This window comes from Crassostrea angulata, chromosome 8, assembly GCF_025612915.1.
Source record: "Crassostrea angulata isolate pt1a10 chromosome 8, ASM2561291v2, whole genome shotgun sequence".
In the NCBI taxonomy this organism is placed as follows: Eukaryota; Metazoa; Mollusca; class Bivalvia; order Ostreida; family Ostreidae; genus Magallana; species Magallana angulata.
In genome coordinates, this window is record NC_069118.1 from 50,146,570 (window position 1) to 50,174,494 (window position 27,925).

Here is a 27,925-nt window from a genome sequence, read left to right on the forward strand (position 1 = left end):
TAAAGCAAGCACTGTAGATACTAGTAAAGGGAATTTGGTGTAAGTGTGCAGGGAATGGTGAACTTTCAAACAGAGCAAAGCAGCGGAAACATCATATGGAAATATTTCCTTCCTTATATATCTTATATATTAAATGGCCACGTATTTCATTCATGTAAGGAAATAAATCAAATACAAGAACTATCACGATGTCGAGCAGATGGTGGTGAGTTTTAAATGTTTAATGCTTGTAAATTGTTTTTATTCAGTAATTTATTTCATTGTTTGTGTTAAGAATCACGGGCAGTATGTATTAGTGACTTAATATGAGGGCTTATTGTTTCTCTAAGTAACATTTTGATTGGTTAATTAAGGTAATTTGGTAGAAAGACAGAGAGATAGACAGAGAAACACAGACAAACAGACAAACAGAGACAGAGACAGAGACAGACAGACAGACAGACAGGCAGACGGGCAGACAGAAACAGAGAGTGTTTTGATGCAAATTGTAATAACTGCAAGCATTTGCGCCTTTGCGCTCTAATCATGTTCATGTCAGATGTATAGTGTGATCATATCTGCATATTCGTGCAAGTTTATGATGAATCAATATTTCTTTATTTCAGCGTTTTGCTTTTAACTCTTCTATTAGTACTTATCCCAACCCTGAATGCATTTTACAAAACAGTCTCTGTACCGTTGAAATATGCTCCTCTCCGACGGATTTCAGTAAAACCCGCGAATGGAGATATTTATATAGGTGGTAAAAATATTGTTCTCCGTCTTGACAGTAACTTTGATCTTCTGCAAAACAAAACCATTGGTCCGCAACCAGATAATAAAATGTGTGCCCCCAACCAGTTGGTTTGTGATTATAAAATGACAGACAACTATGTCGAAGTTTTGGAATTCATTCCTAGAAGAAGAATGGTTCTCGTCTGTGGTAGTGTCCATCAGGGTCTTTGTACATTTTTGAATAGCTACCATATTGATATCGAGGAAAAGTTTTATAAAGATTCTTTTCAAAACTACATCGGAAGTGAGAAAGGTACCATCTTGATTCCTTTTAAAACGGAAGACCAGTCGGACGACCATTACTTCATCGGAAGGAGTTGGGACGGTCGGAGAATGGAGCACACATTTCCGGAATTTTCGTTCATGGAAATTTACAATCGAACCAACGACCCTCTCCAGCAGTGGGAATTTCAAAACACAACAATGTATTCTTCCGCGGGGTTATGCCACCATAAACGCCTGAATTCCGCAACTCGATTTATTTTCGGTTTCAGCACTAATGAATTTATCTTCAGCATATACAATCAAGCTAGAACTGCTTCCAATGGTACACTTTTCCAAACAAAAATATCGAGAATATGCAAGAACGATAAATACATGGATTCTTTTAATGAAGTTATTTTAGAATGCAACCAACACAACATAGCAACCGCTGCTTACTATGCTACGACAAATGAAACATATGTTCTTTATGTGGCATTTAGCAAAAGTCTTAATTCTACTGAGGCATTACCAAACAATTCGGCGGCCGTTTGTCAGTTCCCCCAGCAAGATATAGACAGGATGTTCAATAATCTGCTGAAGTTTTGTTATATTAACGCCGACGCCATTACTCCACCTGATTGGTCAACGTGCGGAGAAACCAAAGCTTGTACAAAGGTAAACAAAAGATTAAATTCTAACGACTGATATTCTTTTAAATTCTAAACAAGTTAAAGCAAAGTAATTGTAGATTAACAGCAATTTATTTGACACTTTTGTGGCTATACAAAACACCTGATACATATAATAATCAGTAATCATAAGAAGTAAAGCTATTTAAGTTGCTGCAGGTCTAAAGTTCCCGGTCTGAAAAAACTTGGATGGAGAACCTGGGGGCTACAGTGCAACCCATTTAAAAAAAAATGTATGTTTATTGCGCAAAAAATGTGCGCTAAATGAATTTTTGGACTTATAATTACCTTTACACAGATTATGTGAAAACAATTAATACCATTAAATTTTTCACGCAGATTTACAACTGATCTATTTAATTGCCCTTAACTTTCTTCGGAACACACAACCTCGAAAAATCAAGTATGTTATATTCACATCGAGAACGAGAGTGTTGCCATTATATAAATAGTGCCTGTTTGGGAGGGTAACAGTTGAAATTGACACCCCGAGAAAACCATTGTCAACTGACGCGAAGCGGAGGTTGACAATCGTTTTCGAGGGGTGTCAATTTCAACAGTTATCCTCCCAAACAGGCACTATTTATTTTATTATATTGAATGTCTTAATTATAGAGATATTTTTACTGCTTTTATATAGACATGACGTGAGTTCTACGGCGAACCGTATGCGCATAATTTACGCGCATGTAACAATTTGTTATGTTACCCGTTTCCAAGTGTGTTGCTTACGCTGAGGGTAATAGAACGGATTATCAACTCCGTCCAAACCAGTCAGATTTCAGTATTTAACATGAAAGTATAACAATTTAACTTGTAAACAAACTGCACCGATTCAATTTACGGGGCTGGTGATGGTGTTATTTTTAAAAGACTATCAAAGGCAATTTTGTGCGCAATAAATGTACAATTTTTTCAATGGGTGACAATGTAGCTCCCAGGTCGTCCATCCGAATTTTTTTATCAGTCCGGGAGCTACAGACCTGCAGCTACTATCTAAGGTGTTCAGTTTCCAACGGAAGACCTTACATTCACTGTAGTGGTTTTTTTCTATCCCCCGTTTTTTGCAGAGTATTTCAAGAATAACTATATTGATTTTATTTTATATTTTCAGGGATGTAATATACCCTGGCCTATTTTTTTGTTCATTTTTGCAATATTCATTTCCTGTCATCCGTTTCCTGTCCTGTAGTCCTTGACAGCCTTGTCTCCAAGAGATCTCAAAAACTAATAAGAAATTGCACATTAAAACTTTGTGGGATGACACACCTATGTACTATATAGATATGTTTTCACTATTTTGTTTGATTCGTCGTTAATTGATACTTTTTTTCATTTTTTAAAAATTGTATAAGGGATAAATGTATCAGAACAAAACTATTCATATGTCATCTATGTTATCCTAAATAAACAAAACATTCTACTTTCGGTTAGATACCTCAAATATCTCAGGTACCCATCTTTCAATTTTATACTCACAAGATTTCAAAAACTAATTGATCAAGATACAAAACTTGTATGGATAGTATACATTTGGTTGAAAATGTGTTTGTTTGCGGACACTTCCAGTTCTCAGTGGTACCATTAAAACAAATCAAGTTTTCAATCATTCAACTGTTTTTCTTTGAGTGTTTTAGATAGCATGATAAGCAATAATCGATATAAGTTAAATGTATAAGAATAAAAAACTACTATTTTCATTGAGCAATCCGGTTTGTTCATTTTTTTGGTCCCTTGACAAAAAAAACCTTGTCTCAACAAGATTTCAGTTATGACAGAGAATTTTTTAGAAAGATAAACCATTGTATGTAGATGTGTTTCACTGTTTTTGTTTGATTCAGCGTGACTTTCGGTCCTCATAGAAAGTGTTAAACTTTTTTTTTCCATTTTGTTGTTTTACATGTAGAAATACGTTTTGAAAATTTCTTTTAGAATACATATTTTATCCATTATAATTCTCTACATGGAAGAAGTGATTTCTTCCTTTTTCACAGATTTATTCATATACATAAGAAGGTAAGGCCTTTTTTGTTGCTGTAGCAACAGGAGTCTAGTTCTACATAATATTTATGATTATAGCAAATGTATGGGTGTTATTGCCTTTTACTAATTAACAATGTAAATTGTCAATGAGTCCGACAATTGAGCAATGTTTATTGGTTAAGGACATTATTATAAAGGTATATTCTTGTTATATAATACATTTAGCACTATGTGTTTTCTACTTGGAAAAGTAAGACTTTAGAGTAATTAGTAAACTCTTACCATGACCATGCTTCTTTATATCTTCGTTAAAAACATCCTAGATCCTCACACTTATAATTATCTAGCAAAGATGGCCTCTTTAATTTTTACACCATTAAGCCTCAAAATAATAATAATCTGTGATGCTATTTTGCAGACAAATTCACAAAATTACTGCAGCAATCGAAAAGCCCAGAAAGCAAACCCTGGGATACAAAGACTGACGAAACCTCACTACGAGCCCAGTGGCATTGTCTATCAGGAATCACATACAATATTCACCTCGATTTTTGCCCATCAAGTAAACCCCCGGGCCATCGTTGTGTGGATTGGAACGTTTGATGGATATATACTTAAAGTAAATGAAAGTGTTTCGTGTATGCTATCATCTTCCAATCCGCTTAAATTTAAGGGTTTTGTTTAGTCAGTGTTCGAGTTGGCGTTGTCAATTTTGGATTGTTGTACTGTTAAAACGTTCCATGTCATGTGTAATTTAAAAAACACTAGGTATCTCTAAAATGAATTAAAATTGACAAAAACATTAAGTGTGTTTATCATCCAATTCCAAAGAAATACAGACAAAATGTTTTAACCTAGTTTTTTAAAAGTAAAAATTGCTACAATTGAAGTTTTATGAGATAAACTAGAATATGTTTTTTCAATATCGTCAGTGGAATGTTTTTTCTGTGAAAACGTCATTCATGGCCATAAAGTTCTCGCAGTTTGAATTTATAACCTAAATTAATTCAAGCAAATTCTTCTTAACATGCCTAAAATTTTGATATGTTTAAAAAAAGTTTTATTTTTTTCTTTGGTTTGGTAAAGCTGTTATCTTTGCAAAGAAGTTTCTTTAGATGCGTTATGTTAACAGGTTAACATGGAACAGCAATTTAGAGACAGAAAACCGTACGTTAAGTATGATCTGAGTCAGAATAGAAGCCAGCGAATAGAGCCTCATCACCTTTCTGATCACGACACCAAACACATCGTATTCTTGCATGGAAACAAGGTTTGTCCCAATAGTCTGTTTTAGAACAAACACTCAAATAGTTTTACACAGGGTAGATATTTAGAACGGAAATTGGTCTCCCTTTTTTATGACTTTAGTTAGTTTTAATTCTCAATCTGATATTTGCTTCTTATTAGATTTTTTAAACAGTGCATTATGATTATAGTATTTAATCGCTCTGTAATAACACAAGAAGCATTCTAGAAAATACCAAACTATAACGAGCGAAGCGAGCTCTAAGAACCAGTGCGCGTGGTATGGTATATCTTTAGATTACAGGTAGCACACAACCATGTGGATGTAAACCATTTAATAAACAAACCAGAAACAACACATACCGGTAGTGTCTAAAACCCAAATACGTAACCTACGCAAATCTGAAATACTACACTCCTCCCCTTTTAAATATGATGGACATCAGGCATTTATGTCACTATGAATGTTCGTCATCAATTATCAAGTCAATATGGAGGAAGTTTACACGAATTGACTAGATTACCTTTGACTAGAAAGAACTGAAAAAATCAATAAAAGAGAAAAAAATATGCCTAACACATCCATGCATTATCTTGCATATACGAATAATATTTCATAAAACATTACAAAATAATATCAAGCAACATGATCACAATTGTCCATATACAGTATTCACAATTCGCCTCTAGTCATGGTACCGTTTTTGGAGGGTGTTACTCGAAGATCTGATTAAATAGCACATTTCTTGTATGGGATATGGCGGTATTAATGCCATGTCACACGACTCACGTGACCATCTTTATCACTGTATTGTTCTGTAACAGCATTTTGAACAGCTGACGAAAATGCAGGGTTTTCATCACGTACAAATACGGGCGAAGATAATGGTAATGTTGCAAAGACGGCGGATATCAGCTGGTCAGTTTATCTTCTCCATGTGGTTCCAGGCGCTTCATATGATAGCAGTCCTGTTTTTGCAGCTTTGGCTCCAGGGATCCACTTCTTCCATAGTTCTCTGTAATCACGGACTGCCACATACCTACCTTTGTCAAAAGAACGAGCCGGTTCTGAAATCATTGCACGCATTTTGTCTCGCTGTAATTTCACGGTTTCATAAACACTTGCTTTAAGACGGGTTAGTCTTGTACACAGTTCCCTCCCCATAAACAGCTTGTCAGGGGTTTCGCCAGTAGTTGTGTGTGGTGTGTTTCTATACATATACGTCTAAAGAAAATTCGCTAGCCTTTTATTCAGTGAGGTTTGATCAATTTTTGAAGCTCGCAAAGACTGCTTGAGAGTCTGCACTAGTCTTTCAGCTGGCCCATTTGTTCGAGGGTGATATGGTGCCGAAGTGGTATGTCTAATACCATTGTACTGCATGAACTGACGAAGCATTCAGAGACAAATTAAGGTCCATAATCTGAAACTAGCTGGTCTGGCAAACCATATCGAGAAAATATCCTTCTGAGTACATCTACTGTTTTCTTTATTTTGGTTGACGACATTTATACTACTTCAGGCCATTTTGAAAATGCGTTAACTACTACAAAGAACATACTGCCTTGTAAAGGTCAAGCGAACTCAACATGAATGCGTTGCCATGTACCTTGTGGCCATTCCCAAGGGTGAATGGGTGCTTCAGCGGGCATGGGTCTATTTTCTTGACATCCCTGGCATCTTTTGACAAGTATCTCTAAGGCTTTGTCAATACTAGGCCACCACACACAGCTGCAGGCTAGTGACTTTACTTTAGCTATTCCTATGTGTCCTTTATTAATGAAGTTCATTAAATACTCTTGATTGAATGGAATGGGGTGTAAGCACTCGAAGTCCCCAAACCAAACATTTTTAATGTATGGAAATATTGTTTCTCAATAAGAAATATGCCTTTAGATCTTCTTGCTCTACATTTTTGGGACATCCGGTCATTGTCATTACATACACCAGCTTGAGCCAATGGTTTCTTAGGGTTTCTCTCTGCACCTTCTTACTATAAAATGGTAAGCTGTCCATAAGGTGTATCATGTATAATTCTGTGGAATCATATACTTCATCGCTGTGTCCATGTTCAAGATTCACAATTGGCAATCTTGAGAGGTCATTTGTGATACAGGTTTTTTTAGTGCTTTTATAACGGATGTCATATTGGAATCCTGACTAGTTTTATCTTTGCAGCCGTGCTGTCGTCGTCACTGGAACGCTTTTTTCAGGGTTGAATATGGATACTAGTGGCCTGTGATCTGTTAAAAGGGTGAATTTCCTCCCATAAATATATGTATGGAATTGTTTTTACTCCCCCACAGAATTCCAAGCGCTTCCTTGTCAATCTGTGAATACTTTTTCTCAATGGAGTCAAGGTTCTTTGATGCAAATGCAATTGGTTTTTCAGATCAACCTGGCATATTGTGGGATAAAACTACTCCAAGTACCTGGGGTGATTATATCCGTCAGTGACCAATGTCACCAGCTTTTCGGGTCATAATGCACCAATACTTGATCCAATGTCATAATTTCTTTGATTTTCTTAAATGCTTTTGTACAAGAATCTGACCACTCCCACATTTGATCATCCTTTAGGAGGTTATACAATGGAGCAGAATGGGAAAACACATTTTCCACGAATTATCCATAGTAATTAACTAGTCCTAAGAAAACGCTAAACGTTTTTCGGCAAGAGTGTTCAAAACTGCTGACACATTTTCTGTTGTTTTATGTAGTCCTTCAGAGTCTATGACATGTCAACAGAACTCTATTCTGTCCATCAGAAATTCACTTTTTTGTACATTTGCTCTCAAGCCATATCGAACTAAACGTCTCAATACTTGTTCAAAATTGTTTAGGTGTTCCTTTGTGGTTTTTTTCGTTATTATCATGTTATCCATATTACAATGGACTCCTTAAAGACCTTGTAATACGGTGTCCATAACCCTTTGCCAAAAAGATGGAACTGATGCCACGCCGAACAAATGCCTATTGTACTGAAACAGCCCACGCTGGATGTTTATGGTATGGTATGTTTTATCCTCTTTTCTCCTCTTTTCTCACTGTCATTTGTAGGCATGCGTTCTTTAGATCCAGTTTCGTGAACTGTTGGACCCCAGCTGAGCTTGCAAAGATTTCTTCTATCTTCGGAAGTGGATACTTATCCACATCAAGGACAGGGTTTAAGGTAATTTTAAAGACCAAACAGATTCTCATTGACTCGTCCTCCTTTGTTATGGGAACAAGGAGATAACCCATTCACTGTGCTCTACGTTACTAAGAATTCTAGCCTACACTATACGATCCAATTTCTTGTCCACCTTCGGCTGCAGTGCGAAGGGAACTGCAGGAGCGTTTCAGAATCTGGTGTCGTTGACACTCTAACTCTGACCCTGCATTGATTCCTTCAAGGGTGCGAGGTTCATCACTGAATATACGTCTGTATGTGCCCAACAAGCCATCGACGCCTTTTTCATAGTCTCTACAGCCTTGATTTCTGTCCACTTTAATTTCATGTTTTTTAACCATTCTCGGTTACTTTCACCTGAATATGTTCTTAGATTAATGGCCGTGTCTGTCGGATTCACATCTGAAAAATTTTCTTCGTACGTCTCCTTGTTTATAACGGATATGGTTGATACTGTATCAAGTTCCATAGGTAATATGGTTCCATTTATGTTAGGACGTACCCAAATGGAATTTCGAAATCTTCCTACTGCAATTGTTTTCAGTGAATACAGAGGTTCATCTTCAACATCAAGCTCACGAACTTTGGTTTTCCTTACGTTTTGGTCATGTTTCGGTGACCATGTTGAAAGGTTGGTCTGACACGCTCGTTGAATGTGACCTTGACTTCCGCATGCCCGACATTTTTCCGGCAGAAATCTACAGGAATTCGACGGATTATTTCCATAACATCGAAAACAGGACTGGGGGGGGGGGGGGGGGGGGCGGATGAGGTAGTGGATGGTTGTAGTTCTTGTCTCTCTGCCTTGTTCATTGTGTTGTGATCTTGTTAATACCGGCCGATGGAAGATCCTTATTTTGTAATCCAACTGCGTCATTCAATGCGGTTTCCATGGCCACTGAAATGTCAAAAGTCTTCTTGTACTTAGGATCTGGCTCTGACAGGAGCTTCTTCTGAATTTGTTCGTTTCTGAGACCGCACACCAATTTGTCTCTTAAGGCATCATTAAGTGTGTCTTAAAACTCACAAAATTCACTAAGCTTTTTAAAGGCTACATTATACTCTCGCACACTTCCCCCTCCTGTTGATCACGTTTGTGGAAACTAAAACTTTCCACAATAACTACAGTTTTGATGCGTAGTGTTCTTTTCGAATCTATGATATTCCAACGATCCAACTCACATTAAAACCAGTTTTATATAATACCACAAGCCATTGCATGTATTTTCCTTTCGTTTTCATGATTAATTCAGCAGATTCCAACTTTCTTTTTGTGTTTAATCAATTAAATTCAGCTCAACAGCTTTGCATTACCTGAAGGTACATCCATTTTGAATATTGTTGTTGTTATTGTTTTGTATTCATACGCTTAATCATTTTTATCCTTTGGAAATGACGAAACATAAGTGTTTCTTTCTCTCGATATTTAATGTGTTTTTTACTTTGTAGGCATCAACATTTCCATTGTTTTCATGCCAAGTTTATACAACTTGCGGCACATGCTTGAAGACAATTGATCCTTTAGGATGTGGTTGGTGCAATAATTCTTGTTCGAGAAAGGACGAATGCCAATTTGTCTGGCATGATGATAGCTGTCCCCCTCTTGTATACCGAGTAAGTTAAAAGACTTTTAAAGATATGAATAACCTGGCTATTAAAAAATCATTCGTAATTATCTAACCCATTTAACTTCTTCGTAACACGATTAAAACCTTTCAAGTCATGAGCGGTAATGTTTTAACTCCGCCTACTACGATCTGAATGGACAAAAGTCAATCATAACAATTTGTTAAACTTTTATTTACAGTTATTTAAAACTTTTGCGCATTTGACTATAAAGTTTTGGGGAATTATTGATAATTTTTTCTTAATTTCTTGAACAACCTGCGGTCCACAGGGTCAGTGATAACATTTATTTGTACACATTCGACTTATATTATACATGTAGGTCATAATAAATGCTAAAATGTAGGGGTTGGTGTATACAAGAAATAATTGATATTCTCTAGATTCCCAAAGGACAAAATTTGATTTGCAAGGTCAAGGTCAAATTCAAACATTCTTTTAAATAATATCGAATAAAAATTAAATCTTTATAAAACATTATGCAGAGGATGCCTATTACTTTAATTTTGATATTAGCCATCATTGTCATATAGCTGCTTATCTATGGCGTCACCTAAATGAGCTTATTCCGGGAATTTTGCACACAAGTGAAAATATTGTATTTGTATATTATATATAATTTATATTTTGCATTTGAAAGTATATAAAGCAGGTCTGCTTTAGCATCATTTTTTCAAATGTTTCATTTCATATAGTTGAAAAATCGTCTGAAACCACCCATGTTTTGCTCTAAAACATTACCGCATTGAAATAAGACAATCTTCATTAATCCACTTCTACATAATGACGTCACTGTGGTGATAACCTTAAACCCCCTAATTTTCAATATTATTTCAACTATCTTCCACTTTATTTTTAAAGCTTTTTATAAAACTTTAAATCAAGGGGCGAGAAATGCATTATTCCGCATAAAGTCCTTTATATATAAAAGAGCTGTGTTGTGACATGCCTAGATGTATATGTGAATAATATTCGTGGTATAAAGTTTATACTTATATCAAATTCTTACTACTTCATAGCTAAATATTTGATTCTCTTAGTTTTAGCATTTATTTAACCATATAAACATTCTTTAATAATAAAATAGATAAGGATCTTGGAAATCAATAAATGTAAACGATTACGCAGACTAAAATGGTTTTTTTGTTCGTTAGTTCCTTGATTCAGCTAAAGTTTGTCTATCTGGGGGCATAACTGTTTTTGAAATTTTCTGTTACAGACTTCAGAAAAAGTACGAAAGCTCATTGAGGCCAGCTTAGCAGTAACAATATTTTCTTTTGCGTTTAAACGGATATCTTTTGCGTCTAACTGCAATCGTTTGCGCGAAATCGCAATAGCTATTGCGATTAAACGCAAAAAATATTGCGTTTAAACGCAAGCTAATATTGTGTTAAAACGCAATATTTTTTGCGAATAAACGCACACATTTTTGCGATTAAACGCAATAATTTTGCAATTAAACGCAATCGCAGAAGGTATTGAGTTAAACGCAATAGTTATATCTTTTTATTGCAAAACTGTTTTTTAATTTGAAAGTGACTTTTTATTCAGACCAAAAAAGGGGTTTATGTTGTTAAGACTTACTAATGTTATGCTGCAATCATCTATTAATCTGTCCATTTACGGAAGCTCTTTGAGGCCAGCTTATCAGAAAAAATAATTTCTTTTGCGTTTAAACGCAATAACTATTGCGTTTAATCGCAAACTTTTGCGTTAAATCGGAATAAGCTTTAAGTTTAAATGGAAGTAGCAATTGCGTTTAAACGCAAAGAACATTTCGTTTTAACGCAAAAGTATTGCGTTTTAAGATAAAATAATTGCGTTTATTGTGTTAATACACAATATCTTTTGCGAATAAACGCTTACATTTTTGCGATTAAACGCAATAGTTTTGCGATGAAACGCAATCGTTTTTACAATTAAACGAAATGATCGTTGCGTTTAATCTTTTTGAAAGACCCCCAAAAGTACATTTGGGGTTATGTATTGGCATTGTCATTATGGCAAGTGATTTGGTAAACGAAAGCATCAGTTTGAAAAAGGTTTCACATTTTTACTTATAATTAAAAAATATAATTTTCCACATAATAGGTATATTCAGCAAGCAGTCCAATGGAAGGGTCTACACGTCTTAGGATAGAAGGAGAAAGTTTTGGAGATTACCCTTGGTCAAAAGTAAACGTTACCATTGGTGAAAAGAACGCCTGCAATGTGATGAATAAAACACGTACAAGGTGATTATAGGTTTTAGTGCTCTTTTATCAAAAGAACATTGCAGCATTTAAAGAATTTAACGTATAAATTCAAGGTTATTTTTTATTTTCAACTAGTTCTTTAAAGAATGCGGTTTTATACAAGACTGAATCAACGTACATGGTTTTTTTTTAAAATAACACCTTGTTATATAGTGCGTTTTAAAGGACATATCGCATATTTCTAAAGTATGGGAAATTTTACATTTTTTGGCTTCCTTGTGTACCAAAAAATTACTTCTAACAGTTTGTTAACGGTAGAAAAGCGGTAATTAGCCATAATATCAATTAAAATTATAGCCCCGATCGTTTAAAAACTCGTTAATTAGATAGCTTGTCACGTGGTACAGTGACGTCACATGCGACCTTCTTCGAACAGCTGATTGTAAACAAACTGTAGGATTAGCATTATCTTTGACATATATTCACCATGTACGTTGTTTATTTTACATGCTGATTAAATTAAAAGAATCTTATTATTCAGTCGTACATTGTGAGCCAATAATGGCGGCAATAACGATCAAATTGATCGACGTGTAAACATTGTAAACACAACTTAGTAAGGATTTTTAGCTCAAATAAATTGGTTAAAGGTGTTCATTATATTAAAATATACAATAGTCATGCTTTTTGGCGTTCCTAACGACTCAGAATGTTCATTATTGTAAAACTGGGGTGCACAAGAAGTGTTTTCGTCGGCCGTAACTAGTCACAACTTTCTAAGGTTGTTTACTTCATATTACACTGTATAAATATATACATTGTATATTATAAAAGCAGGCAAAAACGTTTTCCTTTATTATTATTTTTTCTCAATCTCCGTATTTTTAATCCATTTACGTATAAATGTAAATCAACAAATTGTCTATTTCTCGCGTAAACATTCAATATCGACAACTCGATCCTTGACTTCTCCCACAGAAAAATAAAACTCACAGAAATCTTACCACCAGTACTTCAATTATGATTTCTTCAGCGGTGAGCTATGATTGAAGAAATCATTTATTCAAAACCAACGCATACATGAACGTATAGTTTAACAATAACAATAAGAAAACAGCTAATGAAGCGAGGCGGTATCCAAAATGGCGTCGTCTCTTGTTATATGTTTTCTCCGATGAACTTGCCTTTTGTACACAAGTCCCTGTGCATAAACTTCTATTTTTTTCTCTTTAAAAATAAATACATAAATAAATACAATGTATTTATGAAACTATACGTATTGAATGTTTATTTATATATCCTCTCGTCGACAGATGAACCCCTATTTGTCGCAAGATTTCCGCATACTTTCGTAAGGGAAACTTAAAAAAACACAGTCCAAATCCCCATTTTTGACGGCTAGAACACCCGCAGGAAGCACAAAACACCATCATGTTCCGTTATCGGCAATTTAATAGGTGGTAATTAGTTTAATTGTCGTTTAAATTTAATCCAAATACAAAGATTGATTACAGCAACTTCTCGCTCGAGGTCGCATATGACGTCACACCTCATGGCGGGTAGATCGAGAGAGAAAATATGCATATCGCGACATTCGAAATTCATCGCTTTCAAACTCACGAATTAGCCAGATTATTTTATGAAAACGATAATAAACTTCATTTTCATTGAGTATAGAATGATTTTATGTAAACAATTCCGAAAATTGAAAAACATGCGATATGTCCTTTAATCACACATTTTCTGTAGACAAAAGGCATACTTGTAATCACATGCAAAAAAGATGATTAAATTCGCTACGGAACTATTTCCGAAGATAATATTTTTTAATATGATTTTTAAAAGTACAATCTCACTATTAGGCGGATCATAATTTTTTTTACCGATATGCATTTAAAACATTTATTAATTGATTAAATTCGAAAAAAAAACTTCTGCCTTCAAATTTAAACCAGCGTTATTAAAAACAAATACGAAAAATTCAAGGGGAAGGTGTGTGTGTGTAGGGGGGGGGTGGGGGGGGGTGTGCAGGGGCATGAAAACAAAGAAATAAGCATACCTGAGATCCCGGTTAATCAGATTGGGTTTTTTTTTTCATATTACTTTTAAATTAATAAAATCGACTTTCTCAATCTTAATAATTTCTATAGCCTACAGAATACATACATTACCTTTTTAATTGCTTATTATTGCCATTTTTTACAACAGCGATGTAGAGCAAAATCAATACCGGATAACTAAAACGCTATTTAAAAGGTGAACTGATATTGTGAAATTCATATTATGACGTAGTGCAATGCTCAAATTGAAAAAAAAAAAAATGAAAAATCCCCACTGAACCATCTTTTTTAACTTTTTCATTACAAAATTTGTAGTGTAGAAAAAGACACAAGGCATGCAAAAAAGAAACACACGTATTTTCAAATAGTGGTAATTTCTTAAATATAAATGCAATACTAATGATTTAAGTCAATTGCAATCCACAAAAGAAATAAAATATTATCATTAAGGGCCATCGGTCTACTTATTTCCTTTTTAGCTCAATTGATTTGTCGAAAGCATGACCTTTTGGCCAATGCTAGGATCGCAAGAGAATTCAACGTGCAATATTGTACTACATTGGGAACACGATTTATATAGAATATCACGCTGTTTTTTTTTATAATGGCCCTGGTATCTGCCCGAGCGGTTGGTATCGGCCCATGCCCCTTGGGTTTGGACTATACCTTCCGAGTGCTGATACATGTACCAGGGCCAAGATAAAAACAACAGTGTGATGTTGTTTATATCATGTAAATAAAATAAAAAGATTTTAATTCAAATTCAAATTTCAAATAAGGAATATAATTTATCATAAGGAAGCTATATTTTTTCGGATATAGAAACCTCGTTTCTTTCTATTCCATTATACATGTGTTCAGAACTGTAAGAGGTGTCGTAATTTGTTGGCAACAGTTGTTTTATATTCAGCAGAAGGGAATCTCTCTTCTGAGATAAAGCTCTATCTTGTAGAATTCAAAATTATTGAGAGAGAAACTTTTCAACTCTGCAATGAGTCAACTTCTTTCACTGGGACTTCGTAAGTTTTCTGTCAGATTACATTCATATATCTCACGCTGTTAGCGAGTTGTTTAGGAACATTCGTAAGCACGTCTATTCTTTTATTTTTAGGTCACCTGTATAAACTCAGGTGCCCTGTTGCTATCCGTTTTCGTCCGTCGTCGTGCGTCGTGCGACATGCATCGTGCTTCTTGCGTTAAAATTTTTACATTTTTAACTTCTTCTTAGAAACTAGGAGGCTGATTGTTACCATTTTTGGTGTGAGGCATTTCTATGGTAAGAGAAATCTAAATTGTGAAATTCATGGCTCTACCACCCCTGGGGCGCCACATGTGGTGCCAAATTTGCAAAAAAAAAACAAATTTTCAAAAAATATTCTCTACTTCCACACATATGAGAAAAAAACTCGTTGCATAGTTATGATGTCCATGAAGCCCTCTATCAAAATTGTGAAATTCATGGCCCCTGGGTCAGGAATTCAGGCTCTAGGGTGGGGCCATTATGGCCATATAATAAAAATGTATTAAATCTTAGAAAATCTTCTCATCTCCCATACGTATTTGTTCAAAACTAAATGCATGATTATGCTGTCTATGAAGCCCTTAACCAAAATTGTGAAATTCATGACCCCTGGAGCAGGGGTTTAGACTCTAGGTTGGGGCCAATATGGCCATATAGTAAAAATGTATTAAATCTTAGAAAATCTTCTTCTCTACTCTCATATATATTTCTTCAAAACTAAATGCCTGATTATAATGTCCATGAGGCCCTTAACCAAATTGTGAAATTCATAACCCCTGGGTCAGGGGTTAAGGCTCTAGGGTGGGGCTAATATGGCCATATAGTAAAAATGTCATAAATCTTAGAAAATCTTCTTCTCTACTCCCATAAAATTATGTTTGTTCAAAACTAAATGCCTTGTTATGATGTCCATGAAGCCCTCTACCACAATTGTGAAATTCATGGCCCCTGGGTCAGGAGTTCAGGTCATGGGTAAGGGCATCATGGCAATATAGTATTAATGCATATAGTGTTTAAAAATTTTCTTCTCTATTCTCACACATCTGTATAAAAAAACTGACTTATAATTATGTTTACCAGGAAGTCCACTACTGAAATTGTAATTTTCATGTCCCCTGGAGTATGGTTTTGACTCTTGGGCAGGGCGAAAATGGATGTATAGGTGTTAATGCATATAATGTTAAAAAATTATCTTCTTTACTCCAACATACCTGAAAGGAAAACTGAATTCATGATTTTGTAGACTAGATCTTGAAGTTTTTTGCCAAAATTGCAAAAATGAGACTCCTTGATAAAGTTATGTATGGGTTATATGTTACTCAGGTGACCGTTAAGGCCAATTGGCCTCTTGTTACTATCTAAACTCTGGGGTTTTTTTCAATATGTAAGATCGTGTTCCATTTTTACCTTTATCTTCCATAATGTATATGTCGATTGATTTTAAATACAGCGTGCTATTGTTCTAAACCCACAACCTTTATGTATGTTACCTCCCCTTATTTAGATTCATAACACTGTTTTGCGCAGTTTTTGAACTATTTGGTTTTTTCAACTTTTGGTAATAAACAAAAATATTCAGATGTGATAATTATACTATTTATTTGTTATTCTATCGTTATTTCACAACCTTGTCACAACCTAGTCTTATAAAAAAAAAGAGGTATGGAGAATTCACTATTTTAAATCTGAGGGCAATATAGACAACAGCTGATGCGTGACAATGGGCTAAGACAAAGAAATATCCCCCTGAGGGTGATACAATCCTAGTTTTCGGTTGCTGTCTCATAGTCCAAAACACTTGTATAAGGACTGATACACTTCAAGGAATATGATAAAAATCTTTTCAAGAACTACAATGTTACAATATTGAAGATCACTATGCAAACATTCTCAGATAGTGTAGATTCTAAATAGTACAAACCATACAAACCCAATACTTGGGCCGAAGAGTTCAAATTTCATCATAGAAATATATCGGGAAAATGTGAACTAAATGCTGCAATATGGGATATTCCTTTAATATACACTCTCTTGGATAATGCAGATTTTAAACTATTATAACCCTTAATACTTGGCCAATCCTGGGACTCAAGAGTAATTCAAAGTTGAAAAAAGAATTTTTTGACAGCTACAAAAAATGTATGTCTTTTTCTCAAGTTGAGTATAACTGATGTGAAAAACAGATAGTTATGTACTTAGCTATTTTTTTTAATTGCAGTATTGAGTGTTTAACGATTGCACACGATACTAGGACTGTACTGGTTACTGTCAAAGCAACCATTGGTGGCGTCCTGAAAAGCTCTGCAGTTAGAGAGTTTCCTATTTTGGTAACGGTAAGACCATAAGGGTATACTAATTAGAATATCAATTCACATAGTTAAGTCTGAGTTATTAATAGAAAGTATGTAAAAATATGTTGAGTCATTTTTAGCTTTAATTCTTACCCACACCAATAAGATCAATAAAATCTTTGATATAACAATAATTAAAAGTTAAATTTTGAATTGTAATAAGATAAAACTTTTAATTTAAATCCATTCCCCCAGAAAAAAAGACAAGAGCTGAGTTTACAAAAGCAGTATAAGTGCTGGTTTGAACTATCTTACCATATGTATATTCTTATAGTTTATCTAAAAAACGACATTTGATTATCAAGAAGCGTGAAAATAAAGAACAAACCAAAAATTATGATAGTGCTGTTTATTTGTAGAGACCTTATCTGAGTTACACCTATTCTCTATTTGGTTCTCGGCGTGGAAACACAGTACTAACATTAGAAGGCAACAATCTGGACACTGGATTTTCGACAAAAGTACTGATTTCCGATATTTCCTGTGTGATTACGAGGTAAGAATTATTAATTAATCTAAAGCATAAAAAATTAAAAAATGAACCTTCTTCCGTTGATTTCTTGAACTATTTATCTATTAAGGAAACATAACTTATAAGTTGGATAATTGAGGTTTGAATTCATTTCAAGCTGGACAATTCTAAAAGCAAATTTCCAGTGTTACCACAAACACCAAAACATCAAAAACTCATAAATACACAAATAAAATGAAAAAAAAAATCAAATCCAGAATCCGAAAAAAACTCATGAAGCTTCGAATACAAAATACGCTAGTTCAAAGGAGAATTTCCTTACATAGTTATATATAGATATAGATATGTATGTATATATATATATATATATATATATATATATATATATATATATATATATATATATATATATATATATATATATATATATATATATATATATATATATATATTTCTCCAGTTCCACTGGACCAATTTCAACCAAACTTAGCATACAACATCGTTGAGTGAAGGGTACGCAAGTTTGTTAAAATTAAAAACCACATTCTGTCTCAAGAATAGATTAGAAGGATTATTGAAAATTTGTTGGAATTTTTCAAAAATCTTCGACTAAAAAACCATTTAACTAGTAAACCTGAAACTTATGTGAAAGCATCCTCATATTTTTATTGCAAATTTGTATATTTTACATATTTTCGTACCATTATCTTCGATATCGTACATGTCAGAACGTGAGTCATTTATATCATGCCTGTGTTATACTAGCAATAGGAATGTTGTTTTTACAGAGTCTTGACTGTTTGCTTACAGAAAATTATAAATAGTTATAGGAACTCGTTGAGAAGAACGAAAATATCGTCCTTGCAATTGCAAAAGGAATTATAATCAGTCATGTAAAAATATATTTTAAAAACCTCCACCACTTTTTTCCTAGAGTTGAAGAGTATAGTCCCTAAAAACCTTTTTAGAGTGTTAATTGCAATTTAAAATGTTGTGTTTGTTGTTCAACAGTAACAAAATGTTTTGATGCGTAGATGCTTAATGTGTCTTCCAATTCATGTAACAATATATCTTATTCATTTGAGTCATACTTAACACCGTTTGGCAAAATTATAGCTGTTGTTATAGAAATATCCATGTCAACTTTTCCATAGCAATAATTAACACTCCCATAAGCTGTTTCTATGGAAGGAAAAGAGTATCTTAATTTCTATGAAAGCAAGAAAATGAAAAAACCCGAATGAGAATTGTTTTTTGTTGATTTATTTTAAGAAAAATGTCGATTGTAAACGAATTAAAAAAAAATGACATAATCACCCCATTACTCCCACATATAGGGAAAGACACTAAATGCATATATAGTTATGTTGTTTATGAAGTTCTCTGCCAAATTGTGAAATTCATGGTCCCTGGCCCAGGGGTTATTATCCTACGGCAAGGTCATTATAAATATGGCGTAACATTAACTTGTATTACATTTTGTAAATGTTAGAAGATTTGTTTCTCTATTCCCATATGTATTTGAGATAAAAACTAAATGCATGTCCATGAAGCCATTTACAAAACATTGTAAAATTCATGGCCCCTAGATCAGATGTTCAGACCTTATGATGGTTTCAATAAGGCCAAATAGTAAAAATGTACAACATTTTATTTTTGTATACAGATGAATTAGAATTTATTCAAAAACTTGTACGTGAAAAATAATAAACTCCTACTATGGCCTTCAACTTAACATTCGGGTATCTCGACAACGTATTGTCAATCAACAATTGTTAATTCTATCATTAAGTTGACCCAATATATATTTTTTAACTTGAAATAAAAGATACCACTGAGTGTTATATATCTGTTTCATAATTTGAAATTTTCACTGGAAAGGGACATTATTGGCGACTAAACAAAAAACAAAGCAAACTTTGATAAACTATGACTTTAATTTTTCTATAGTTAACAGTCCTTACCTTACTAATGTAACAATATATCTTCATTATTTGCATATGGAGTTTTTATATTTAAGCTAATTCGATATGCAAGGATATGCTTTACGTATAAACAGTTTTTAAGTCGAGGCAAGCCTCTGACAAACAAGTGGATAGAACAATTAACAGTCTCGATTGAAATCATCTTTTCAGAAAATCTATGGTCGATTAAACTTACTTTTTAGCGAATCCTTTCGTCGACTGAGTCGCATGCTGACTGACGTTTTTCATACTTATTGTTATACCATAATTGTCTGTTTCTTCTCCTGTTTTTTCGATTAAGCCAAAGAGCACAAGGCGGGTGTGACCGGTCACTCACTAATGGCACCTGATCCTACCTCCAATTGTTTTAGTGTTTTCTCTGCTCCTGTTGTGTATTTTTTTCCTTGACTTTTGATTTTTAACATTGTTCGTAATCATTACGTTATTTCAATTGCATTGTTATTATGTCAATAATTTTTTTTATATTCAATACTTAATTGTCTACGATCAAAAGCATACACCGGTCAGCAGAGGATTCTCACACCTCCATGACCCCTGATCCTACCTCCAATTTTTTTTTTCCTTTGGACTTTTGATGTTGAACATTGTTAGACATTTCATTCTCAACCAGTGGGGCAGGGGTTCAGGTTGTTTTTTTAGAGAAGGGATAACATACAATTATGTAGTGAAGATGTACTTTTTATTGGATCATTTGTGTTACTCGTGATACTTATTGTCGTGGATGAAACTGAAATATTAGAAGGGGGAGTAGTGTTGTATTACGGTTTAGACTACCAAATGATGCTCAATAAACCATTCATTTACGGCATATGGTATCCAGTTGAACGCCATGGCCAATAAATGTCTTGTTTTCCTTATGAAATACTATAGTACAAGTTTTATGATTAAACCAGTTCTCTAGACACCCCCCCCCCCCCAAAAAAAAAGAATATTTGAGAACTCAAGAAAGGATGTGACACACAGATATTAATCACCGGTTTGTCCAAAACACTTATTTGTACACCACGTGACTATTGCTTAGCCAAATTACAAAAAAAGCGGGAATATAATGATATGTCTTGGACAATTTGTTATAATACTTTCATATTCGGATCTTACAAAATTGTTCCTATGTTTTTATTGTAATCTTTAAATTACTTGACGTTCATGTGAGCTTGTGTTTCTCATTGTTGAAATCTGTATTATCTCTTAATGAGCAAAACAATGTCATATATTACTTATTTTTCTTATCTTCAACCAATTCAAATAAAGTATTTGAATAATAATTATAAACTTATAATAGACAAAACAGTCAAATATAAGAAAGGTCTTTCAAAGAAACGCATTTACACATATCAAGACCCCTCTTATAACCTTTATAATGTAATTAAATTCAAATAGGACGCTTAAAGAAATTGTACTCAAAATCTATTAATAAAACTTAAAAAAATGATTAAAGAATTAAGCATACTGAACGAAACAAAAAGGTCTGTTAGAACATCAAAGGTAAAAAACCATACATATATGCAAGTTAAGTCGTTACAGTTAACACTGATGACGGAAGACGTGAAGTTAAACTTTCTTTAAAAAAATATGAGGTTTTTGCATCTGTTTCTTAAAAATTACAAGAGTCTGATATTCTGAGTTCTGTTGTATGTGTAAGCAAAATTTTCTACTAAGCATTAAAGAAGCTCACATTGCTTTTTCAATTTTTTTCCCTATATGACAGCAAATGCCTCTAACATTGCAAAATGTATCTTTTTTTCTAAAAAAAAAATGTCAAAGTTATTTTTACACAGTTAATACGTTATTCCTACTCTTTATACTATCTCTAAGTTTGAAATCAGATAAAGTTAGCATTAAAAACTTTTTTATTCATACAAACAATCCATCAATCAATTAATTAATCCATTAATCAAAATATCTATGTTACAGTAAAAACCAGACACATATAGAATTCAAAACAAGAGCATGTTGGGAAATCATACAAGGAAAGAACATGACCTGCAATGAATGTTTCCCAATTACAGTCAAGATAAACGATGACGTCATAACAAGTTCAAATGACACATTTTGTTATACAAACGATCCACAAATTATAAGTGTGTCAAGGAATACAACAATAATGAGGTATTTTCAAAACGTAAATGATTGTTTAGTTTTTAACATTTGTAGTAAATAATATGCGTTCATCATAATCTGGAAAAATATATAATGATATTCCTGTACCATTTGTTATTTTCTTTCTTTTGAAGTGGGGGTCTGAAATTGGTTGTGAGAGGCACACACTTTGGAAATGCGAATTCATACTCGCTGAATTTAAGATCAATGGAAACATCTGAAACAATATATACCGTAATTTTTTCTTAAAAAATAATATTAAGTTATATTTTATAAATATAGGTCGATAAATAACTGATACCAAATTAATGCTTTACAAATCTGTAATGAAAGAAAATAAATTTAAAAATAAAAATAAAAGAATTTTTATTATGTAGAAAATAAATAGGACCAAATTAAAAACAGGTAATTATCAAGTTATGCTAAAACTTCTTTCAATTGTCTTTTAAGTATTTGTTTTTTAACAGATTTGTGAACTGTTTAATGAGAACCTAATTTGCCCGACACCTGATCTATCGAAAAACATCAGAAGATGGGAAACAAAGTTAGAGATGTGGATAATGATTGATGATGATGATTATTATTGGAAAAAATGGGCCGGTGACGCTCCTCATTATATGACAGTTTATCCAGATCCCGTGTTTGAAAGCTTCAATACCATCCTCAGAAATGACGGGTCAAAGGTGGAAAATCATTTATTGGTCTATGTAAGAAATTATTGAATTATAGACAAATAAAAGAAATATTTATTAAGTATTTTAGCTCCGTCGTTTGAATACTCATTTTGTGTATCAGAAGAACCGAAATACTTTTAAACCTGACCAGGCATAGCCCGATTAGCCTGGTCTGGCCTCAAAATTGGTTTAGCCTCACTTTTGACCTTAAATTTGGCCTGTTTCCAAATTTTGGCCCGACTTAAAATTTGATCTCTTCCAAAATATTTGGCCTTAAATTTTTTAATTTTCCCATTTTTCTCATTTGTTAGATTTACATTGAATTTTCATCAATTTCTCATAGCTATTGAAAACTCACTGCCTTTTTAATGATTACAATCAAAATATATATGACAAGTGAGCGACTGTGTAATCGATTTAATCCATGTATGGACACACAATAAATACCAATGACTTCCATGTTCATCTCTGATCTTATTTTTGCCAAGGAATTTGATTATGCCAAAGCGATCAGCTTAAAACTGAGAGACGCTCTCTCCTTCTCTGTCTCTGTCTGTCTCTCTATCTCTCTCTCTCTCTCTCTCTCTCTCTCTCGTTTTCAGAGATTCAACTGATTGAAGGATTGATAAATATCTCAAACATTGTAAAATTGTATAAATTCTATTTCTATCACTTTGTATTGAACTTTAAAATTGACGGTTTGTTTAAATTACCTTTTCACTACCAATCAAGTCCAAATTTTTCTCTCTGGCAGAAATTCGATATCAACCTTTTCTGTTGATAATCTGCTACACTGGGGTCAGAATCATTGTCTGCCATGTCGTTCAGCATTTCACATGGCCTTATTTAATTAATGTCATTTGTGAATGACTGCAGCATTGCATCACTCGATAATTCGATTAAGCAATGATCATAATCTATTGTTTGTATCTTTAAGAAACTATTTTCCCCCACGGGGACTTTTCATTCTCAGAATTTGAACAAATCAAACAATTTATGATCTTTGATGTTGGTTAAAATAAACAAATTGGCCTCTACCATTTTCTCTTAAACATGTAGGTCATATAAGAAGATCTACATTGGTATTGTCGATCCTGATAGCAGTGTCATTTAAGTACATTCAAAAAATGCCATGGTCATACAATGTCAAGGCAGCACCACATTATTAAGTACTATAGAATTAAAGAGACTTGATCAAAATCTATCAGAATCAATCACTCATACCAGTAGTATATGTAGATTACACTTAAATATAAATTGTTAATTTGTTATTTTTTGTTAATAGAACTACCACAATGAGATACCGAAGCCATCTACTGGGACGTTTCATATATATTGAACATAAAATATTAAAACAAGTCAATAAGATCATCAAATATGTGAAAAACTATTAAAATAAAATTGAGGCCAAAAATGTCTGTAAAGGCCAAATTTGAGGCCAGGTCATTTTTTTGAGGCCAGGCCAAAATTTGGAACCAATTCAAAATTGAGGCGAAAAGTGAGGTCTGGTAAATCTTGAGGTCATGCAAGGCCAATTGCACCATGCAAGGTTTTAGAGTATGTCCAGAAAATTATTTACCTCTATTATTATACACACATTTTCTGAAGACATTTTCAATTGATTTATAGGGACAGGAATTGAATAAGGTTCTTCAACCTCAAGATATCTCAATCAATTTCAACATACCCGTACAGGCTGTGTCGCCAACGTATTTGAGATGTGATTTGACGGAGATCGATCCCAAACATTATGCAGACGACAAGAAAGATGTTTTGACCATTAAGGTATAAATGTGCACACGTTAATGAATTACAGTTTAAGTGGTGTACGTGTCTGGTTCTTCTTTTTGAAACAGCGTGATTAATTTACATTTATAATTTCCCTCAAATCGATGATACGGATCAGACGAACATTAAAGTGCATTTGATTTAAATTATTGCACAAGTACACTTTGGTAGTCTCAGTACAAACTTAGCTTTCATTTTCAAAAAGGAGAAAAAACCTTTAAATTTGACCCAAATAGGGGGGTACTTGACCAGATAAGTAGATGCACTCATATCTACAGTTTAGCCAGCTTGTAACAAACTCTTTATTTGTATTTAGCAGTTTGATTGAATATATGATTAAGATGTTTAATCACTGTTAGATCGTATATTTTCGGTGCATTTCATTTTGTGTCAAAGTTATCAAACTAAATAAATAAAGAGAGATGGAAAAAAAGGAAGAAAGAAATTAAAACAACTTGAAAAACTAAATCTAAATAGAAGTATGCATCTTCAAAAGACAATTAAACAAAATACATAGATTTGCCCTTTGGAAGAATTTTAGTCTGTCCACTGGGGATTGGGAGTTGTGTTTATGTAAAACATGTATTGTAACCATCTTTAGTTCATTAAAGAAAACATAGACATGCATGTCCTTGTTGCAAATGTGCAGATGGGGAAGTGGGTGGTGATTATCATATCTTTTATATTATATATTATTCACTCCAGGATGGAGAATAATTAAATAAATATATGACATTCTTCGACTGGATTGGATATGGTACTCAGATGACCGTTACGGCCTGTAGTTTAAGGAGTGTCTTAAAGAATGAAATTAGGGTTTGTTTTTAATATTCGGAAGGAAATTTATATACTTGACTTTCTTGATTTAATGACGACAAATAGATTTTCTTAAAATATAACATAAAATGGTGATTTTCGTTCTGTTAGAATTTACCTGTTGCTTTATTTGGAAAATATGAGCTGACGCTCCTAATTGGAAAATGCATTTGCTAGGTTTGTAATTTAGTAAACTTAAAAGTAGTTTAAACTGTTTAAATAAAAAAAATAATTGGTTTCTTTAAGGGTTGTTCTACCTCAAACGTGCATTGTATAAACTGTTATAACAATGTCACCAAATTACCTACAAGGACTCTCTTTCATCAGTTTTTACTTGGAACAATTGCGTTTATAAACACAATTGGTATAACAGGTTAAATGATACTTTGTATTTTAAGTAACCATGTAAAAATAAATATATAGACTTTCCATTTTTTTCGGGATGAAAAAACAGTGTGTTTGAAGGAACACATACTCTAGGACTGTCTTTTGGCGATTTCATTGTTTCAAAATTTGAAATTTATTTTTAGCATTCCACTTTAAGTAGAATTTTGCAGAGTAAAAATTGAATCAACACCCTTGTTAAGATGAACTAAGTCATTTATTGAAAATGACGAAAATAGTAAACATAACTAAATTAAATGATAGGGATCAAATTCCAACTTGAAGCTTTTTCTACAATACAAAGATAAGCTATTCATACGCTAATCCCCTTATCATACATAAAAACAATATTTGTCAAACTATACACTACACATTACGTAACAGCAAAAAATGGCACATCAAAAATAAAATTGCCGTCAAACAATTACAAAATTATTTTTTCATGTTAAATACTGAAATCTGATTGGTTAATAGTCAGTTGATAATCCGTTCTATTACCCTCAGCGTAAGCAACACCCTTGGCAACGGGTAACACAACGAATTGTTACATGCACGTAAATTATGCGCGTATGGTTCGCCATAAAATTCACGTCATTTCTATATAAAAACAGAAAGTTTTCTTTGTACTTAAGACATTCAGTATAATGAAATAAATAGTGCCTGTTTAGAATGGGAAGAGTTGAAAATAACACCCCTCGAAAGCCATTGTCAACCTCCGCTTCGCGTCGGTTGACAATGGTTTTCTCTGGGTATCAATTTCAACTCTTACCCTCCCAAACAGGCACTATTTATATAATGTTATTCATACAAATAAATATGTCATGTAAGTAGAGTGAGTAAAGCTGGGGTAGAGGTGGGCGTGTCAGCAATATTGCTGCTTTTTATAACAAGTTAGAAGCGGATTTACCCTATGCTTACTGGTCAATTACAGACAACATCAAAACCTGAGACAATATTGCTAATTTTTGTTAGCTTTAAGAATACAAAGTGTAAAGAATCAATCTTGGAAAATTTAATAGTCAAAAGGATGACCGCAAGATATGAGAAATTACATAACTTGCACCTGACACCTGTAAGCCCGTCGTTAAGGAAAATACCAAATATTTGATTTAACTTACTTATGAAAGTTAATACAAGTGCAGCATTCAACACCTAAAGGCTTTTATAAAAAATATTTTTGTTTCTTTTTTCTAATGAAGGTTGGAAACGTAAAGGCCATTTTAGGAATAAAGGAATTAAAGCAACACAAAGGTATTCTTAGAGAACATTTACACTCTTTTCCAAACGAATTAGGTATTAATTAATAAACTGAATTGTAACGGGAATCCGTAAGTTGTGAGTATAAACTGTAACATTTGAACAAAAACTATATATACATATCACTGTGTGTTTTTTACGCCACATAACGTCATAATTAAACATTACGTAGCTTTAGGCGAATAATTGACGTCGAATGAAAAAGTAACTAAATAATTCAGTTTAAAAATGTAGAGTTATAGATGTAAATCATTTAGAGCTCTTTCAATGTTTTTTCATAAATTGATATAAATATATCAGAAAATGAAATGCTTGTTTGCTAATCTTCAAGTTAATATTTTCATCCATAACGTTGTTGAAGTCTTGTAGTGAATATGATGCACGGCTCACAATTATAATGTTTACAGATAATATTGAAGTTTAAGAAATGTCGTGATTAAACATGTGATAAAAAGAATTTCATGATTTGCTAAAATATTTATGATTTTTATCCAGATCAATGTGTATTTTCTACCCCTCGCCAAGGCTTTGGGATAGAAAACACAAAATTCGCAAGATAAAAAAAATCATATACCATTCCAAATCTTGAGATATTCTCTATATATTCTTACAATCATTTGCTAAAATATTATGATAATCACCAGTTGTTGCCAATAGATTAAACAGTCATATCAAAATGCAAGAAATTAAGACCAGAACATTGTTTTCAATTTTTTTCTTGATATAAACGTTTAATTATATTTCAGATTTGCTTTTGTTAAACCAAAACGTGGAATCATTCGAATCAATTTTAGATGAGATAAATTTTAAGTTTAATTGGAATTTTGTAACATTTCTAATAATTAGCTTTATTTTTCACTTTGTACTTTGTTAAAATTTTCCGTCAAGGAGATTGCAATCCTTCCGTTCGAATATTTCATGTCTATATTTTACGGTATTGGATTCAACTAACTAAAATACCCGAATGCTATGGTAAGTTGTTTCGTTTAATTATATATTTTGATGTTCACATACTTGTAGATATCCAAAATTTGCAATGATATTGAGAATATCGTACACAAAACAACTATATTAATTTTCACCCTTAAATAGTTGTGATTTAGATTATTCAACATTGCAACAGACTTCAGT

The 27,925-nt window shown here is 33.2% G+C and overlaps 1 protein-coding gene across 1 annotated transcript; it reads left to right on the plus strand.

Annotated features, from left to right (window-relative positions):
- Positions 1-117: 117 nt before the first annotated feature.
- On the plus strand, positions 118-27,898 carry LOC128160149 (hepatocyte growth factor receptor-like). Its single transcript, XM_052823423.1, has 13 exons — positions 118-205; positions 606-1,653; positions 4,069-4,269; positions 4,783-4,920; positions 9,515-9,679; positions 11,783-11,925; positions 17,186-17,300; positions 17,678-17,814; positions 21,690-21,884; positions 22,010-22,109; positions 22,343-22,582; positions 24,179-24,334; positions 26,737-27,898. Exons 1-13 carry the CDS (start codon positions 189-191, stop codon positions 26,839-26,841), a joined length of 2,760 nt encoding a protein of 919 aa, XP_052679383.1. The 5' UTR covers positions 118-188; the 3' UTR covers positions 26,842-27,898.
- The last annotated feature ends 27 nt before the right edge of the window (positions 27,899-27,925 follow it).